General features: G+C 48.0%; 1 protein-coding gene across 1 annotated transcript in view; it reads right to left on the reverse strand.

Annotated features, from left to right (window-relative positions):
* Nucleotides 1–710: 710 nt before the first annotated feature.
* B4GALT1 (beta-1,4-galactosyltransferase 1) overlaps nucleotides 711–20893 on the reverse strand; it is a 46814-nt gene continuing 26631 nt past the window's right edge. The window contains exons 3-6 of the mRNA XM_037036137.1: nucleotides 5087–5274; nucleotides 2912–3034; nucleotides 2183–2287; nucleotides 711–1975 (exon numbers count right to left, since the gene is read on the reverse strand). Coding sequence (XP_036892032.1) covers nucleotides 1843–1975; nucleotides 2183–2287; nucleotides 2912–3034; nucleotides 5087–5274 — 549 coding nt within the window. The 3' untranslated portion in view covers nucleotides 711–1842. The remainder of the gene's footprint in view (nucleotides 1976–2182; nucleotides 2288–2911; nucleotides 3035–5086; nucleotides 5275–20893) is intronic.

A 20893-nucleotide genomic window follows, 5' to 3' on the forward strand; every position in this document is an offset into this window, starting at 1 on the left:
TAAAACTGGGGCTGGACACCAACTCAGCCTCCACACTGAGCGCTGGTTCCAGGTCCGTGGCGGGGGTCCCAGCCACCATCAGCTGAAAAGTCAACCCTGGGATTAAACAGCCGAGTCTCAGAGCCTTAGCCCAGACTGGGCCCAGCAAGAGCACCCAGTGGTAGAAACCACCTCAGGCATCTTGCCCCAGGCAGGCTACGCCCCTCCCAGCAGAGGTGGATTTTGAGAAGACAGCTCCATAGGTCAGCCTCCTGGAGTGGGGGCACCCATTAAAAACCTGAGGGGGAAAGGGAGGCTTTAGGCACCAGAGTGGTTGTGGGAAAGTGTGGGTGGATTCAGCTGACTTCTGTTTCTAATTAAAAGGCACGTTCATGCTCGAGAATGAATAGTCTGTTTGACCCTGAGTGCCACAGGCAAGTTTTAGGGAACAAGCAAGAAGCAAAGAACAAAAAGGGGGAGGTGAAAGAGGGAGGAAGAAGAAGAACCAGTCCTGCAAGGTGGGACAGGCAGTGTGGGGCAGAACCTACAAGGGAGGCAGCCCCTAGTCTCCACAGGGGGGTGGGGGTGGGGGGGGTCGGGGCGGGGAGTGTGCAGAACTGAGGCTCCCTCCACCTCCCCAGGCTAAGGGCCAGTAAACGAACCTGACTGCTGTCAGTTACAACACCACAGCCTAGGTCTTGGGGGCGGGGGGAGTGGTCAGTCCAAGGAGGTGGTAGAGGTTCCCTCTCCCGGCCCACCCGGCGAGGGTGAGGCGGTGGGGAGCTCTGCCTGGCAGGCCAAGGCTCCTGACTTCCTGCAGAGGTCCCGAGGGGGCCTTGCCCTCTTCCAAGGGCCCAAAGGTGATTTTGATCTTCACAAAACCTGGCCTGCCAGCTAAATTGGAAGCAGCTTGTGGCCACTACAGCATACAGAATTTTTCCCCCTAAAAAGAATGCTCAGTTCCCTCCTCACTTTTAAAACACAATAAAAATATGTAGGTAATTCAAGTGTACATAGCATACTCAGAAAAATAAATTGCCATGACTTATCACTAAACAGCTATGTGAATCTGGATCAACACAAAATCAAGCTAGATCATCAATCAGAGTTGGATTTGGCCTTTAAAATACTACAAACTGCAAACTGCTATTAAAAAAAAGTTTTACATTCAGAAATCAGGCAATTTGCAGAAAGGCCACTGAATGTGAGAGCGCCCAAGGCTTTTGCTCTGATGGCTACAGGTGCCTTGGAATTCACACATCACCAGGGCAAAAGGTCTGAGGCTCAAGTTTCAAAATTCTTTTGCTAAGAAAAGACATACACACGGTGATTGTAATAGTTGTATAGCAGTAAAAAAAAGTGGGGGGTGGGGAGTAAAATGAGAACGGTTGAAACTGTTTTTCTGTTAAACTATGACAACAAAAAAATATCACACCAATCCAATTTCAGCAGCACTGTCCAATTTTTCAGAAAGTAATAATAATACAAGATATGAAGCAAAATTCTTACCCACTTCACAATGAGCGAGCAGTTTATCACTGGGAACGAGTCCCGCAGTCACCAGATGTGGGGCTGCATACAGCTCAGATTCTTTGGGGTGTGACACTGTGAACATGCTCAGAAGTCCCAAAGGCTGACAGTTTCCACACTTACAAACCCCTCGCAGAGTTAAGAAGTCACATGCCGAGTCCAGTTGGGGGCAAAACATCAAGCTCCTTCCTGTCATCTGGAAAGGCATGTGAATGAGCGAAAGGGGCCTATCACTCTGATTGGTACAAACGAGAGGGACCAGCCCAGGACATTGGCAGAGACGCAGCAGAGGTCCCTGGCCATTTTTAGGTCTCTTATCAGTGTAGCAAAATGCTAGCTCGGTGTCCCAACATCCACTGTGATTTTGGTATATAACGGGTATCTTTCTATGTCCAACACCTCGTAGGTCAGTGTGTTCAAACCATCCGAGAGCATCGTCTCCTTTGTGTGTGCAATTCGGTCAAACCTACGAGGAAAAAGGACAAGTGGTTGGTGTCAAAATAAAACTCTTCAGGAAAAAAAGCATTAAATGTTTGTACTTCGTTGCCTTCCCCACCTTGGACTGAGCCCTCCCCCTTTCCCTCCAGGCATGGAGCCCTACTCAGCGCATCATTTCTGCAGCCTGCCCCATCCTGAGGGGGGATGAGGGAATATGAATGAACACAGAACACACCTCTGAGGATTGGGTTCATTTTTCCTGTCTCTTGAGTGGCGAATCATCCGACATTTCCCAACCACAGCATTTGGGCGAGATATAGACATACCCTTGTAAGCTAATCTGCAAGGAGTAAAAGGGACAAAATCATTCATTATAGAGCTGCCATAAGGCTCGGGTCTGGGAGCCCCAACTCCAAGACTGTGGCCCCATCTCCCATGCTGCTTTACTGTTCTCACTTGTGCACACCCCAGCCCAGCATGAAAGTGGTTAAACTCACACTCCTTCCCCATGTCTTTCTACCACTGGCTCCCCAGTTTGTGTTGGTGACTATTGTGTCAGGCTCTGGGGGCGTCTGCCCTCGTGGAGCTGACGGTGTGGATGCCTAGAATGCAGGGCTGCCAGCGGCAGGATGGAGGTGAAGAGGGGAGGTGTGGCTGCAGGGCACAGACAGAGAAGCAACTAACTACCTGAGCAACACTAAGCACAGTCAAGTCGGGAAGATGAATGGGCATCTGCCAGAACATTTGGGACAGCCAGGAAAGACCAGGCGGGGGGAGGGGGGGGGGCGGCGGAGAGCCAGCACAGCAGTGCAAGCATCCAGGGACTGGTGAGCAGGTCTGGGGTTGGAAGTGGCTGGAGATGAGGCTGGAAAGACGGGCAGAGGCTAAATAAATCATGAAGGCCTTCTCAAAGCTCCAACCATCCCAGCAAACAGTGCCAGTGTCAGAAAGTTGTGACTATTACCTGTTAAAGATGTCGTCATCTTCACCTCCCCAGCCCCAGTAATTATTGGGAAATCCATTGATGGTGAGAAACTGTTGTTTACTTAGAGCAGACACACCTCCAAAAAACTGAACGTAAGGTAAGCTGGGGAAGCAAACACACACACACACAGATGACCAGCGGTTAGTAAGTTCTAACTTGCTCAACATAAAGCTTGCTTAAAACATGAATAGTCTAAAGTTATTTTTATTCTCTGGAACATTTTAATTGGAGATTTATAAGGTTTTCTTTGTTTTGTTTTCAGAGCAGACTCAGATTATCTTAGAGAAGACACAGATACCAAAAAAATAGAATCTTCTTTGTAAGAATACTATGTCGCTTCTGTGGTGATCAGAAAATCAATTACAGCCCTGGCTGGTGTAGCTCAGTGGATTGAGCGCGGGCCTGCGAACCAGATGATCGCGGATCGATTCCCAGTCAGGGCACATGCCTGGGTTGCAGGCCAGTTCCTTGCAGGCCAACTACCAGCAGGGGATGCACGAAAGGCAACCATACATTGATGTTTCTCTACCTCTCTCCTTCCCCTCTACATATAAATAAATAAATAAAATCTTAAAAAAAAAAAAAAGAAAATCAATTACAGGAGCATGAGCCCAGTTCGTCCGCACCGGACAGGAGCCTGCTTCCCATGCGCTCCACTCCTGCACAGGAAACCCTTACCCGGGAGGTCCTGGAATCGGAGACTGGTTCAGGCTCCCTCTGCCCACTCTGCCCTGCACCTGTTCCGTCTACCGGTCTAGCTTTCCTTCTTCCAAAGCTCTCCCGGCTTGAACGCTGACTGACTCCAACAGTCAAGACAGCAGTTCTGAAAGTTTTCTTGAAAAACATTTCTTGGGAATTTCTACCATATCCCAACTTAACAAAATGTATAATGGTGACTCTATTTGGACACTTTTTCAAGCAGCAGGGCATCTGGGCTCTCAACCGTCTGTTTAAACTGTTTGGTATTTCAGGGTTTCATTGGTTATGAATCATGGCCTCCTGACAGCTACAGCAGAAGCACCGCTGAGAAGTGTTAAGGATCAGGACATGCCCGGCAGCCATGCAAAGGCATTCTGTGGGGCCTCTAAAGGCTGTGGTTTTGCTCCCACCTTGGGTGCAGTTCCAAACCAGACTCAGGCTCCTACTGAAATCCAGGGAGACCAAAACCTATCACATGAATTAAGAAAAACCCTAACTCAGACTTCATGAGAGAACTTAGCCAAATCACATAGAACACATCTAAAAAATGCAGTTACCATTCTCAAATACATTCAGCAATTCTGACTGCAAATATCCACGAGCAAAGATGCCCAGGGGCTTGCTTTAATGAATCTAAGGTAATCTATTTGTACTAAGGTATCACCACTGAGGTGCCAAGTCATCGACCTTTTGGCTTACCTCACAGTACAGTCTGCACTTTAATGTGAGGGTTTGAACCAGAGGAAGCCAGGCCAAGAAAGTTTTTTGATAATAAGTGTTTTTACAGACACAGACACTGACTTTTAGGGGAAGTACAAGCTAAGAGAACAAGATCTGGTTTTGCTGTCTCTGCTGTTTTCTTTCACCTCCTGCCCTACCCCCCAAGCCTAAGTGGTTCTGGGGAAAACAGACATGGTGCTGGGCTAAAGAATTTGGCCACCACGCTTCAAGGGAGGGGCTAAGAAGGGTCAGGATAGGAGTCTGTGCATCTAAAAAGGAAGGTACACAGAGAGAGGGAGGGAGGGAGGGCGGAGAGTGACATTTACAGTTAAATCTCTCATCTTTGAAGACAGCAAGATTAGGGCCAGAACACCTTTGATCTGGGAACTTCATAACAACCCTATATTTATTTATACCAGGGGAAATGATTCTAATTTGTTTCCCAGACTGGGTGGGGAAGGCGAGAGAAGAAATCAAGAAAACACAGCGTCGGTCTGGAGCCATCCGAAACGTTAAAAACTCTTCTTGTCTGGATGTGCAGAGGTTGTGGGCCTTTCTGGACTCCACTTTCCTCCCCAAATAATAATTCACTTTGGGTTTAAAAAGCACCCATTTCTCAAGAGAAGGCAATCTTTTCCAGAGCACAAAGAGGCGCTCCTGGGCTGGAGGAACCTCTCCTGGTGGTCACGGCGGAGAGGAACATGTTTCCCGTAGACTCTGGCAAACAGCTCTTACCTAAACCCAAACTTATCCATTGCCACAGAGATGTGCCGTGGCTGTGAGAAACACCTGTAGGTGTTGCGGTCGTCCATTGGAATGAGGTCCACGTCGCTAAACACGAAGCAGTTGTAGTCATAGTCCTTCAAGGCCTCTCGAAAGCCAACGTTGAGGAGCTTAGCGCGATTGAATGTGGAATCTCCAGCCTAGCACAGAAACAAAAGCGGTGATGTCAGAAACCATAAGGACTTTGAGCAGAACATGGGGCCTGGTGACTTGCCCATGACATGGAGTCATTAGTCCACTCATGGGCCTCATTTTTTCTGCCCTCATTTACAAACTGATACAAAGTGGTATGTCCTGAGTCAGTATTCCCACCTCTTGGAATTAGCCTGCAAGATCTGTAAACATGCAAATGACATATGAACATTATTCCCCACAGAGTGTTCATCGCCGCAAAAGATTGCAAACAATGACATAAGCACACTAGGGAACTGGTTAAATAAGTCACGGCACATCCATAAAATGAAATAGAACTATTTAAAAAATATGGAAGCCCTAAATGGAAATAATCTTCAAAATAGTATTGTTGGGTGAAAAGGCATTTAAACATATGTCATTTATTTACATACTACATGTAGACTAATTCCAGGAAAGATACGCAGGAAACTGGCGCTTATGGGATGGATTTTTCTCTTCTACCTTCTTTCCACGGATAACCACACTATGCGCCTACCAGGTGTCTGTTACTAAATGAGGCACCGGAGAAACACGGCAACCCCACCCAATCTCTGCCCTCACGGTGCTCACAGCGTGTGGCAGGCAGCAGTGTGGTGTACGCCATGACAGAAACAGGGACTATGACAGAGAGGACAAGACCTACTTCGGAATGCCCACTGCTGGGTCCCAAAGCACCAAGTCTGTTTGTGCAAAGGTACTTCATATTTTATTTACTTACCTTGTTTATTCCCCCCCCCACACACACTAGAATGTATGCTCAATGAAGGCTGGAATTTTTTAGTATTTATTCACCCAGAGCTTTGTACACTGCTTGGCATATAATAAGAACTCAGTAAATAATGCTGCTGACTGGATGATAGATGGATGGGTGGATGAATGGATGGGTGAGTGAGTGAGTGAGTAGACCAACAGACGGGTTCCAACACACAATGGCAGAGAGCAGTCCACTCTGGGAAGCTCCAATCAAAGGGCCCTTCGGAGTCACCAGCATGGGTCCCTTACCAACACCCATGGCCCTAGGTCAGTGAGGACAGTAACAGCATCCACACAACCCCCCTTACCCTTAGCACTTCACAAGCCCTTCCACACACGAGCCCTCATCCTGACCAGAACCCTTCCAGCTACACGTGAAGAAACTAGGGCCACACAAGTGACACAACTGGGACTGGAGTCCCACACTCTGGGACCCTGACTCTGGGCTTTCCCCCCATATCTCCTGGGATAAACAAGATGAGGGCCCTCTGCTTTGGGGAAAAATATGTCCCACAAGGGCCTGCAGTGGCTACATGGTCTCCAAAGTGGGATGCCCAGATCTCTCTCCAGGCGCCTGAGAGAGGACTTGGAACTGGTACCCACCAGGCCACCTGTGTGAGAGCAGGGCAGGCAGACAGCCCTCGCGACTGCTCAGCCATAGGCGCGTGGCCAGGAAAACAAGCCACCTGAGAAAAGCCCCCGAGACACTACTGACGAAGGAAACATCTTACTCAAGAACTCCTTTCCTCAGCCCATGATAAAGCTTTCTAACCACACATGGTGAAAAGAGAACGCTGCGACCAACGAACAGCCCACACGGTGTTCTTCAGCAGTCCCAGCAGTGAAGTCGTTTAGAATTCTGCCTCCAGTTAACTCTGTGTAAGTCACGAGGCAAAAAGAAGTTCAAAGTTTAGAAACTGTATATGAAAACTACGAAGTTATTGCAACCATTATTACAATAATGCATTGCTAATATTTACTGGGGGGGATATGATACACCACACAAAGGGTAGGTGTTTTTATGCATGCCATGCCATTTCATCGTCTCAACCATCTGTAACCACCTTCACCCCAACCCAGATCCACCTCGGTCCTCTCACACCTTCCACCTTCTGTGATGGGGAGACGGGCCTGCCCCTGGTGCTTTCCACCTTGCTCTTCCAGCTACGTGGAGACCCTAAAAGAGTTAGCTGAACATTTCAAACACAATTCAACCCCATCGAACAGATTTCCAACCAGTGAAAGAGCCGCGCCTCACAAAGCCTTCTCACACCTCCACAGCAGACCCACACGGCGGCTGCTCAATGCTCCCTTCTCTTGCCACACTCTCCAATACCAGGGGCGGGGGGCTCCTGGGGCCATGTCTTGATCACAGGATCTGGCCTCCTGGCCATTACTGTTTGATCTAAGCAGATGTCTGAACGAAATTACACTAAGCATTTTCCCTCTCCCAGAAACTGGTAAGTTGAAATCATAAACAGGCACCTCTGGACCCATGCTCTGAGAACGACGGTAGCTTGGAGGAGAAACCTAAGGAAAAGTCCTGGTTCTGCCCCTTTGCCCACGTGTGAGGCAACAGTTTCTTCAGCTCGATAAGGCACTCCAATGTCTGGTCCACACTTAAAATTAGTCGGGCAGTTTTCCAAAATAACCAGAACTACACGTTGCTTTTCCCATCCTTCTTCCCAGTCTGGCCTCACCTCTGTGATCCTGGGAGAGGGCAAGAGCAGGGTATATTTTTGCAGGTGCTAGCCCTAGGAATACTAGATCAGCAGAATGATGAGGAAAGTACACGTTTTCCTCTTTCTTCCCTGGGATTACAGAAACATTAGTTCTAGGCTTCTTTGGATGGAATGCTTTAATAACATGGGTAAGTTTCTGGGTAAGAAAGACAGGCCCTGGCAAATCCACAAGCCCCACCACTAAGAGCAGGTGCCCATTCCTCTCCAGGAGGTAGGAAGACACCCCACCCCCATTCCTGTCCCTCCTCACTGGGCACATTTATTTGGTGCACTGGTTCCTTCACTCAAGTAAACATTTATCAAGTACGTACTGTCTGGTCAATCCAAAATGTTGTGACAGATACATGCATTTTTATCCCAAGAGTGCCAGGTTCTTCATTTATTAGCTATTGGACTTTGGGCAAATCTGACCTCTAGCTTCCTCATTTGGGCATGGGGATAACAATAGGTGGGCTGCATTAAATGAGACAATATGTTAAAGGCCTTCACACATTGCTCAGAAACAAATGTCAGATGCTATCGTGATTACAGCATAGGTTTCCCCACCCATTTTGAACAGTCAACCCTTCCACAATGTCTCCCAGAGATCCAACCTAGAGACAACTCCTTCTCTTATATTGGTGTGTGTCCTCCCCAGTCAAGGCTAAGATTCCTCCCAAATCCTGCTTCTGTGCTGGAGGGAGAATTTCTTAAAAGGATTAAGTCTCGGTGAGTCAGTCTGCGGCTCACAGGAGCGTCTATAGCAGCAGAGGAAAGAGACCTGTAGAGACCCGTGAAATGCCTGGGAAGTCCTGTTAGGTGAGGAGGGCTGCTGCACTGGGGGGTGCCCCTCTGGAAGACAGAGCTTTTTAAAGTGCGGCTTCTTTAACTTGGTAGACGAGAGTTAGACTCAGCCTTTCCCTCTATAGCAGCCAGCTCCTCTTAATGGAGAGGACAAGAGGAAAGAAGAAAGGCCAAAAACTATATGGCATTCCCACAGTTGGACAGGGCAGCTGCCCCACTGACCTAAGCTCACAGGGAAGCCTTTTATGACTGAGCACACAGTCCTGACAGTGGGTGTATGAGTCAGTCAAGCAGAACCAACAACGGCCAGTACAGAGAGAACAGGGGCCTGTGCTTGGTCAGGCATGCTGGCCTGGGGTACAGGGAAGGGACCTGAGATGGGGTGCCTGGTATAGGCCTAAGAGCCACGCTCCTCAGAAGAGAGAAAAGTAAAAAGAACCTACCTTCAGACACATGGTGGAGCAAACCCAGTGCCCTTCTGCAAGATCTGGGCGGCAGGGAGGAATGTCTTAAGAAGCATCAGAGAGCTCTCCGGGGCTATGAAAACTTGTTCCCAGAGCCCTCTCATTTACACTAAATACAGGAAAGAGCAAATAGTATGTCTGAAAATGGAACCCTCCTACACCGCTGGTGGGAATGTAAAAGGGGCAGCCATCTTGGAAAGCAGCCTGGTGTTTCCACAAATAGATGAAGAATTACCATACAATCCAGCAATTACACTCTTAGGCATACACTCAAGAGAAAGAAAAACATATGGCCACACAAAACTTTCACGCAGTGTTCACAACAGCATTATTCCCGATAGCTGAAAAGTGGAAACAACACAAATGTCCATCCACAGGTGAATGAACAAATGAAATGTACATCCATCCGATGGGAAGTTATTCAGCATATAATAAAGAACGAAGTACAGATACTAGCTACAACATGGGTGAACTTAAAAAATATTATGCCAAGTGAAAGAAGCCATAAAGAATCACATAGTTATGATTCCATTTATATGAAATGTACAGAATAGGCAAATCCACAGACACGGAAAGATTAGTGGCTGCCTAGGGCTGTGGGAAATGGAGGGATTTGGAGCTAAAAGGTGTGAGGTCTCTTTCTAACATAATGAAAACATTCTAAACTTGATTTTATGGTGATGGATGAACAACTCTAAATAGATTTTAAATAGGTGAACTGTATGGTATGTGATTATATCTCAATAAAGTGGTTATAAAAAAAAAGATAGCTCAGTGGGTTGAGCGCGGCCCTGCGAACTACACGATCACGGTTCGATTCCCAGTCAGGGCACATGCCTGGGTTGCAGGCCAGTTCCTGGTTTCTGGCAGGGGACGTACAAGAGGCAACCATACATTGATATTTCTCTCCCTCTCTCCTTCCCTTCCCCTCTAAAGATAAAGAAATAAAATGTTGTTTTTTTTTAAAAAGAGCAAGCCAGGCCCAGAGACCGAAAAGGACCAGAGGGTCCTGTGTCTCTTCTTTCATATATTCATTCTTGCCATTCTTTGAATATCTACTTCATGTTTAGCACTAGGGATTCAAAAAAGGAAAAGAAACAGGCCTTGCTTTTGAGGTATTTCAAGTTAAACAGGCAAGTGTAATGGGCGATGAATGACGAGCGCTTGTGATACACAGCTACCGGCGTGGGGAGAGGAGGGAAGAGGAACTACAATGGCAGGCACAGAGGGAGAGGTGGAGGTGCAGACACTAGCCTCGTCCGAGGGGATCAGAGAAGGCTTCAGAGACATTAGCCAAGTTTAGTGGGGAGGCTTGAAAAGAGTGGTCCTGGGAGAGCAACATTTGTAAAGGCAGTGAGGAAAACAGAACATTCAAGGAACTACAAGAAATACATGATGTGGAAGCCAGAATAAGAAATGAAGGTGGAGATGGACCAAATCATGAGACTGAGGAGGAAGCTGGATACTCAGTAAAAACATTCAGGCTTTCTGTTTGATTTAGGCCCCAGGAAGCCTTTGAAGGCTTTTTAAAATGGGGATTATGTTTTGTATATCAAGGAGGGATTCCTGCCCCACACCCCAACTGAAGGCAGGGAGACTGGTTTGGAAGCTGCTACATGATTCATATGAGAAATACAGACAAGCAGTAATGGGGGCAAGTGGAGAATGTCTCCCCCAAGGGCTAAGGCAAGGGCTCCACTTCCCCATTTTTTTCTTTTTATATTTTATTGACTATGCTATTACAGTTGTCCCAATTTTTCCCCCACTGCTCCTCTCCACCCTGTACCCCCTTTCCCTCTGCAGCCTTAGTTCATGCCCATGGGTCATGCTACACAGGTTCTTGGCTTTTCCATTTCCTGTATGATTCTTAACCTCCCCCTATTTTATGCTTACCAATTATACTTCCTAATTCCTGCACCATTTCCACATTCTTCCTCTCCCACTGATAACCCTACATGTGATCTCCATTTCTATGATTTGTTCCTGTTCTGATTGTTGCTTAGGAGTTTTTTCTGGGTTTTATTTTTTTTCCTTAGATTCAGTTGTTGATAGTTGTGAATTTGTTACCTTTTTAATGTTCATGGTTTTGATCTTCTTTTTCTTCCATAAGTCCCACATTTCCTATAATAATGGCTTGGTGGTGATAAATTCCTTTAGCTTTACCTTGTCTGGGAAGCACTTATCTGCCCTTCCATTCTAAATCATAGCTTTGCTGGATAGAGTAATCTTGGATATAGTTCCTTGCCTTTCATGACTTTAAATACTTCTTATCTGCAAGGTTTCTTTTGAGAAATCAGCTGACAGTCTTAAGGGAATTCCTTTGTAGGTAACTACTTTTCTCTTATTGCTTTTAAAATTCTCTCTTTAACCTTTGGCATTTTAATTATGATGCATCTTGGTGTGGCCCTCCTTAAGTCCAACTTGTTTGGGACTCTCTGAGCTTCCTGGACTTGTATGTCTACTTCCTCTGCCAAATTGGGGAAGTTTTCTTTCAGTACTTTTTTCAAGTAAGTTTTCAATTTTTTGCTCTTCTTCTTCTTCTGGCACCCCTATGATTTGCATGTTGGAACGTTCAAAGTTGTCCCAGAGGGTCCTAAACCTCTCCTCATTTTTAAAAAATTCATTTCCTCTTTCTGTTGTTTAATGTTTAATGTTTATTTCTTCCTTTTGTTCCAAATCATTGATTTGAGCCCAGGTATCCCCACCTTCACTGTTGGTCCCCTGTATATTTTTATTTCACTTTGTATAGCCTTCACTTCTTCCTTTACTTTGCATCCATACTCAGTGATTTCAGTGAGCATCCTGATCACCAATATTTTGAACTCTGCATCTGAGAGGTTGACTATCTTCTTTTTGCTTAGTTCTTTTCCTGGAGTTTTGTTCTGTTCTTTCAGTTGGGCCATATTTCTTTGTCTCAATTTGGCAGACTCCATGTGTTTCTATGTATTAGTAAGCTGCTTTGACTTCCCATGTCGGCACACATTACATTGTAATGGGCGGAACCTTAGGTGTTCACCTGGACAGTGCAACCTGCTTCATTGCTTTGTGGTGCTACATGTGGGGGAGGGGTCTAAGAGGGAACAATATCCCTTGCTTGGCTCTTGTCCCATCTCCAGTCATTTCTCCCACTTCCCATAAGCCACTGGTGTCCTAGCTGCTGCCATGGTGCTGATTCCCAGAGTGGGTTTGCATACATTCTAGGACCCTGTGGGCCCTTTAAACAGACTTTCCTGAGAGACTGGCAGTTTCTTCCACTGCCTTAACCCCCACTGGTTCTTACAGCCAGAGTTTATGAAGCTCCATTTTCCAGGAGCTAGAACCCTGGGCTGCACAGTCTGGCCTGTGGCTGGGACTACTCAGTCCCCAGGTGTCCCTCCCGGTTTTTATCTGCCACACATGAATATAGGACCACCTGTTCCACTGGCCACTGCTGCCACTCTCTGACTGTGCCATACTATGTCTTCTCTGCCTCTCCTACCCAACTGGTGAATGTTTCTTCTTTAAATCCTTGGTCGTCGGACTTCCATACAGTTGGATTTTCTGGCAGTTCTGGTTGTTTTTTGTTTTTAGATTGGTTGTTATCTTTACCACAACTGTGTGAGGAGGTGAAGCAAGTTCACCTATGCCTCCATTTTGGCTGGAAGTCTGATAACCAATGTTTTGAACTCTGCATCTGGTAAGTTGGCTATCTCTGTTTCTCTTAGCATTTTCTCTGGAGTTTTGTTCTGTCCTTTCATTTGGGCCATATTTCTTTGTCTCCTCAATTTAGTAGCCTCCTTGTGTCTGTTTCTGTGCATTAGGTAGAGTTGCTAATTTTACTCCCTGTGTTAGTAAAGTGGCCTATGTAAAAGGCATCTGTAAATTGTGTGGAATGGAGGCTTAGGTGATTGCCAGGGAAGGGCACCTGCTTCACCACTTTGTGGCTGTGTGGGGAGGGCTTGGAGAGGGGGCAATGCCGTCACCTGCTTCTGGAGGTTCACCCAGTGCTTGACCCATTTCCAGTCACTTCACACCCTTCCAGTGTGCAATTGGCACCCTTCCGGCTGCTGCTCCAGTGATGAATCCAAGAGTGGGTGGGTTTATGTATGTTCTAAGGCTATGCTAGCCCTTAAAGTGGCAAATATCTGGAAGTTTCTTCCACCACCCCAAACTGCACTGGTTTTTACAGGCAGAGGTAATGGGAATCTATCTGCCTGGTGCTGGAACCCTGGGCTGTTCGGCCTGGGGCTGGGATTGCTCACTCACTCTGAAGGTATCCCTCCTGTCCACTCTGCCACTGCCACTGCTGCCTTTCCGAGCCACACCACCTCTCCACCTGTCTCTGTAACTCCTCCCTTCCTACCTGAATGGATGAATGTGTCTTCTTTAAATCCTCAGTTGTCAGACTTCCACACAGCTCAATTTTCTGATGGTTCTGGATGTTGCTAGTTTTGAGATCTGGTTGTAATCATTTGTATGGTTGTACAGGAGGCAATGCGTGTCTACCTATACCTCCATCCTGACTGGAAGCCCCCATGTCACGCCTTGCCTACTCCCTGGGCATGTGCATTGCTGTACTTGCAAGCAGTCTTCGTGGGCCTTTCAGGACAGGTACCAGAGTCTGGTCAAATCCCCAGGCAAATGCTGACTGTGGTTAATCAAAGGGCAGCCTTCTTCCCCTCATTTCAATAAAGGGTAAATAAGTAGCTACCAAAAGCCATGGTTTCTTCTTGCCCAAGTTCTAACAGTCTCTAGATGATCCACAAACTACCCTGCCTTCCCTGATGTCAGGCCCATGTGTGCTCAGCAGCAGACATGTCCCGAGACCACGATGACTTGGGAATGAGGAGACCTGGACCCTCCTCCACAAAAAGACACAGCAGCAATAAGGTTAGAAACATCAACCCAAGGCCAAGACTCCCAAAGAATCAGAACTTCTATGAGATATGAGAGACAGTGTTGTTCCAGTACACATGCCCTAGCCCATCACAAAGCAGCTCCCCTCTGCCCAGTTTACCCCCAGGCTCTCAACCGCATGGATCCTGATGCAGGTCAGCAGTCTGTGGGAATGTTTGCCGAAACACTCTCAGCCACCAACAGGAAAGGCCCAGGCAGAGTGAGTGGTGGGAAATCTCTGGCTGAGCAGTCCTGTGCAGAAATGATACACAGGCCTAAGTGTGGACCTTGGGATGGTAGACAGGCTAAGAGGTGATCTCCAGAGATTATTGGATCGGGCCTGGGATTATACAAATGAGTTTGTGGAGGGCTAATGTCCACCTACCCATGATTTCACAGCAGTTGAGCCTCCCTAGACTTGTGACTTAAGGTTTTTACTCAGTGAGTGAAAGAAACAGTCCCTTCAGGATCAGGGAGTTGAGAGGGTTCTTTGTTTAACAAAGGAATTACTCACAAAAGTGAGCACATTCTTGGCCCCTGCCTGGCTGGAACACAGGTCAGATGCCGTGAGTTGCCTTTAGAGAGAACTTAACTAACAGAACAGCCCAAAAGCGATTCTGGGAGAGATGAACACAGAGAATTTTTAAACCCCAGGTCCACAGGAGCCATAGCAGGACGTCTGCCCCTCTCCCTGGGCCCAAGGCACTTCCTGCAGAGCAACACTTCAGAAAATAAAGGCTTCTCTCAGAAAGCAATTTGCTCATTTATCTTAAGAACCACAGGTATCTTTAAACTATTTCTAAACTCATAATCCTGTACCTGAAAATCTAGCCTGGGGAAACTTAAATGTAGAAGAGGCAAATACAGAATAAGATTTTAGACTCAAAGATGTCCATTACAGTATTATTTACACTAGTGAGAAAATAGAAATAATCTAAATGCCTGCTAATACAGAAGAATGGCTAAGTTAATTATGGTAGAATTGTATGCTCAACAACTATGAAGACATGGAAAGCGATGACTATGAAGACTATGAAATAACATGGGAAGATGCTGATGATATAGAATTAGGAAAAAGCAGGATACAAAAGTACATATACATACAACATGAGCTCAACTATGGCTTAATTTTAAGAAGGCAAAGTCTCTTAGACCTCTGCACAACAGGCTGGCATTTCTAAGCAAGCCAACAGAGCCCACAGCCTTGCCTGGGAGACAACGGGGCCCAAGGATGGCACACTGGCACATGACACAGCTTCCCCGTGACCAGTAGGGCCTGGGCCCTGGGTTTGACTTAGGGGCACGTGGACATTACCAGGGTGGTGGCAGCGGCGGTGGCAGTGGCGGCAGTCGCAGCAGAAGTTAGGTCGGCACTCCTCTCTCTGTAGGAGGTGGAGGGAACAGAAGAGGAGGTAGTGCAGAGTAAGAAGCAGACCAGAGAGAAGGTCCTCCTTCAGCAGGCTTTGCTACAAACAGAATGAACAAGTAAAGGAGAAAGACCCCCACTAGAAGGAAAAAAAAAGAGAGAGTAGGTGGATGCAAGGCAGGTGAGGAAGGCAGGCAAATGTTAAGGCTGCAAAGGACAAGGGGGCCCATTCTGACTACCCTCATTCCAGAGCAAAGGCTAATTCCTAATAAGTGGTTATTCCTGGTCCTGAAGTTAAGGGTGAGCAGAGAAAATGGCATTTCTCAGAAAAATGTCCAGGGAGGCAATTCACCAGCTGTGTGAGCACCTGTAAGTGCTCTGACACATTCCTTAGGAGAGTGGAGCAAACTATGGGCAGAGAGGGGGAAACGCAGCACAGGAGATGCCCTATCTCGGGGCAGCGCACAAGCAGTGACGGGCATAGATACCCAGTCCTCCCACAGCTCTCCTGGGCCCTGGGCCCCAAAAGTCTGAGGGCTCAAAGGAGGGGATCCTGCAGGACAGGATCAGCCATGCCCTTCCAAAGCCCCATTCCTGCACACCTCAGCCTGGCCACTGACGGCGGGGGGAGGAAATCTAAGGCAGGGATGGGGGATGGTAAAAGATGGTCAGGATAGAAACCAAACCAGTGGGGGCCACAGGCCCAGGCAGCTCTCAGTAATGGGCAGACTCATGAGTCTGTTTTACCCCAATTCATCTGGACCTCATTTAGGAATGAGCTGCCTCGCCCAGGGACAGAGATGAGCTTCTGAGAATGGTGACAGATACTCCTACTCATGGAGGGTACAAGGACTCTCTCCAAACCTGCCCACACTTGATCCCAGACAAGCAGCCCGGAACCATCTCACAACAGTGCACAGATAGGAAATATGCCAAAGCCAGAGAAAGCCAGGGCCCCCTCTACTTTCCCTCCCACCCCAGCATGTCAGGCCAGGGTTTACCTGTTAGCATGACAATTAAGCAAGCCTTACACAGGGTTCTGAGGCTGTTATTCCAAAGGCATGTCCCCCCTCCCTCCATGAGCCGGTGGGACAGCAGCGCCATGTGGAGTGGACCCGTTCCCCAGTGAGGAGAAGAGAGGCATTCCTCAGGCTTCATGTGATCTCTGTCCAACCCCAGCTCCACCACCAGTCATCACAGGACCCAAGGAAGACACTTACCTCCATGAGCCTTCCCTCAGCAGGAACAATGAGAATAACCATTTGTCTCACTGGAAGGGTCAAAATTCAAAGGGAGACCTTTAAAGATGTTCAGTCCAAAGGACCAGAACTGTAAAGTTTTATGGCCATAAACAACCACCACAGGGTTAAAGTAAGCACCCTGCATTTTTCCTGAAAAGGGAGGTCACCCCAAGGGCTGTATCCTAGGCTGTCTGCTCTGGTCAACAAGGAGCAGAAAACTCTCGGGAGAAGTCCCAGGGAGGAGCGGGGCAGACTCCCAAGGATTGTGATCTGGCCTGACTGCGAAAGGAGGCTTCACCTCCAAGAAGCACTGCCCTCACTAGAGAATGGGGAGCAAGGGGTCCTGAGAGGGGTACAAGTACAGCGACAGGAGTCACAGGGAGTGGCTCTGTGCTCCAAACTTTGACTGAGCACGTAGAGCCATGGGGTCAAGGAGATAGAAGCAATCAGGCCCAGGAGCTGCGAGTCCAGGGGCCGCTGGCTGAGCTGAGCACGCACTCAGGCAAACATCCCTCATCACTCGCTGGGATGCGCGGAGTGGCCTGCGAGCAGCAGGGAGGGAGAAGACAGCTTCACTTGGGACTTCACGGAGCTAATAAGGTGTGGGGGCTGCTAAATGATGGCCAGGAAGAGAGCAGGAAGGGGAGGAAGGCAGGCAAGCAGGGCAGAGGGGACAGCAGAAGCAGACACCAGGCAGGAGCAGAGTATAACCAGGTGAGGATGGAGAACCCAGTATCGCTGTGACACAAGGTGTGAATGAAGCAGGAGGAAGAAGTGGCTGGAGGTAGGTCAGAGCTGGACTGCAGAGGGTCCCAGATGCTGAACTCAGGGCTTCAGATTCTGTAGACCCTTGCATTTGGGCAGTGGGGACATACTGAAGGTTTAAAGAGAGGGCGTGGCATGGTACAACTAGAAAAATCTTGGGCAACTGAGATCAGAGGAGCCAGAAAATATACACACAGACTTGGAGAGACCAGTCCTGGGCGTTGGCTGTAGGGCAAAGGGCTGCCGTGATGATTACAAACTCACCTGGCCAGCTGGGCCTCCATTCTTCACCTGTGGGTAACTTTTATGATGGTTAATCTCACAAATGTCCTGTGTTTATTTAGGGCTGGTGCTACCAGGTGGCAACCTGTTTTCTCCTCACTTCAGGTAATCTGTTTCCTTTCCTCATTAAAGTATGACAAAGTGTAGTATGCACCCCACCCCATCTGCTATGACATCTTAAAGTACACTTCTGCGTCAACATTAAGTGCTGGACCTCAGGTGGGACTTCTGTGCTTCAGAGCAGCACGTTTGGCGCCAACAGGCTGGCAGTGCCCAAACTCTGAAGGGAGCCTCAAACACTGGTGGGCTATGGCCAATGACCTGAGGACAAACAGCAATGCGTGTACTCCATGTCACCTGGTAACTGCGCCCCCCACCCCACCACTTATAGTGAAGTGTTGGTTCTTCAGGTTATTGGAAGAGCCTAAACCAAAATAGGGTGGTTAACAGCTTAATATGGACAGGAGTAGGAGCCACAGAAGCCTGTAAAAGGTCACCCCCTGTAGGTGGAGCTTGAGATACAACCCTACTGCGAAGGGCTGGTAGGCTTGACATGGTACCTACATCCCCTGAGATTCTGTTACCTGATGAGTCTCTGTATTATGTCATTATCTGCTCCCCTTTGACCCTACAGAAGCCACACAAATGACTTGGAGAGTCTCGATGCTGGTACTGAGTGACTGAGTGGGGCTGGAGCAGGAGAGCAGTAAAGGGTTTATTACCATGATACTGAGTAGAGAAAATAGGCAAGAAGCGGGCTGGGGAGAAGAAAAGCAAATCATAGCAGTAACAGCTCATGTTTACTGAGGGTTCGCCGTGTGCCAGGTGCTTCACAGCCCCGTGCAGCAGGGGTAGCAAAACCCTACCATCCCACCAATGAGGAAACTGAGGAACTCAGCTGAGCTCAAATGGAAGAACTCCAGCCTAAGGCCACTAGCTGGGAAGTGGGATAGCAAGAACCCAGGAAGTCTAAGCTGGAGCTCACTCTCAGCCCTGGAGAGCCAGCTTCGAGAAGCTCTTCAGAGGAGGGGCTGAATGGCCTCCAGAGGAAAGTTACTGCGCATGCAGTGAGCAGGCATCAGGGATCGGGCCCAGGGTTTGAGCTCCAGCATGACCGGCATTTACATGACTTCCTACCTCCCTTCTCTGAGCCTCAGTTTCCTCCACCTTCGAAACAGAGCAGACATTTCACACTACCTAGCCCCGGGGGTCCACGCAAATCCCAGCAAAGACTGAAGGGGAAGTAAGGGGATAGAGGTTCTGTTCTTAATAACCTGTTTGAGAACCCCTGGACTAGATGTCTCAGAGGCCCCTCCTATTTTAAGCATTCATTCTCTCTCTAACCTTAAATGGGGCTGGGGATGAACGGTCAGAATGAGAGCAGGGTGTCTGAGCCCGGAGACAGGAGAGGCTCTAACGAAGCCCATCTGCTCAGTAGCACACAAAGGCCAAAGCCAGATGCTACAGACTCCCTCCCCTCGTCTAAAACAACTATCAGAGAGAGAACACAAGGAGCTTCTAAGTCAAATAGGGAAGGATGCAAATGTCTCTCCCTTGGCCTCCTTCCTTCAAAGGTTTAGGTTTCCTGTCACCACTCTGTTTGTTCTTTGTAACATCTTTACTGGAAAGGGAGGGCAAAACCCAAGTTTCTCCTTAGTCTTGGTTGTCTCAGAATCAGGCTGTATTTCTCCAAGAAACCAGGGTGGAGTTGGAACAGGAGAAAAAAGTTGTCAGGAGGAGAGGGAGATAAAGAGGAAAGACTCTCTTAATGGGGAAAGTTAAGATTTTCTTAAGGAAGGAAAATATGTAGAGGATGGGGTGGTGGTGGGTGAGGGTGGGGGCAGGGGGGATGACACTGACAAGGCCAGAGGGAGAAAAAAGCTAGAATCTCCAACGCTGAGTTGCAAGTGGGAAAGATAAGAAAGAGAGGGAGAACTGGGGTTCCCAGTATCCTAGAGAAAGTAAAGAGGTGGGGGCTGCCTCCTTTCCCCAAAGTGTGACCCACAGAACATTCATTACTTGAGATGGTTCTTAAAAAACTGTCCCCCAGGCAAAGGAGCTCAGGTGACATCGTGTGCTGAGTGCTTCTGGTGGCTGTAAGGACACTAGTGCACTGAAGGCCCTGCAGGACTGAGACCTGCCTCCCACTGTTTGGGCCAGCACCCCTCCAAGGCATCTGGCCTGGCTCTCCATTTTGGAAAGCACACTTTGAGAAATGTCCCAACTTAGGCAGTGCCCAGTGTTAGCAGCTTGGCGGTGCCACTGGTCCACGCTGGCTTGCTTAGCTTTTCCTCCAGTGTGGACCGGGGCAGGTAGGAGCAGATAGCTGGTATAGGACATGCGAAAATCTGTTGTTTGAAACCTGAGGATTATCTGTATAAATTATGTGACAGGAATTTAAGACAGTGGCTAAATTTCACTGGTCCAGTTTGTTTCGACTTTGTAATTGAACAGGGAAGTCTTACATTCGCCAAAACTTTAACCTATCTATACACTGGTGTATCCATCCCCTCTAACCTTCCCTGACTTCAGCCACCTAAATTCGAAAACTCAGCATCATCACTAACTCTTTTACCCTCTTTATGCAAGTATATATTTTAATGCAACTCAGATGAAATCCAGATCACAGCTGTCCATCTGCTGCTCAGGAAGATTTGTCAGAGGCCATCGGATGCCTTGATGAGTAAGATCGGACAACTCTGTGTCTACAGTGTATTACTCATCTACTGGCCTGATAACTGTCAAAGACAGGAAGGAGATGCAGCCGGCATAATGGCATGACTTGTACTTTTCCCTGCAGGCTCCTGGTGATGGTGGCTTCCTCTTCCAGGCACTCACTGCCACTGCTTTACCAACGGACTCCTGAATCCATGATTAACATGTGCTCACTGGCATCACACAAGGGTTCCTTGGTGACAGGGCTTTTTTAAACACATATTTGTTGGATTGAAGTGGTCTGGCATTTACTGACTCATTCTTACATTTGCCAACATTATTCTCTGGTGAGTGACCCACAGCTCTCTTGCTGATAGATTTTTCTCAGGGCCCTGGTCTGTGCCTCACTTGGCCAAGGGACTCAAATAGTCACCTGCTCTCCCAGCCTCGAGCTTCCGTTACCTCATAAACGGGGCTGTCCTGCTCTTTCCTGACAGACTCAGCTCCAACCTCTGGCCCTACAACCTCTGCTGCCTTTACTACTCAATGGTCATCTCGATCTCTAGGAACATCCAAGGCTCCTTTTTCCTTAAAGTCCCCATTCACTGGCCCCAGCTGAGATGTCCATGTCTCCTAGGAGTACCCGAGAACAAGCAGTT

This window comes from Sturnira hondurensis, unplaced genomic scaffold (assembly GCF_014824575.4).
Source record: "Sturnira hondurensis isolate 20B ecotype Veracruz unplaced genomic scaffold, ASM1482457v3 Scaffold0022566, whole genome shotgun sequence".
Lineage (NCBI taxonomy): Eukaryota > Metazoa > Chordata > Mammalia > Chiroptera > Phyllostomidae > Sturnira > Sturnira hondurensis.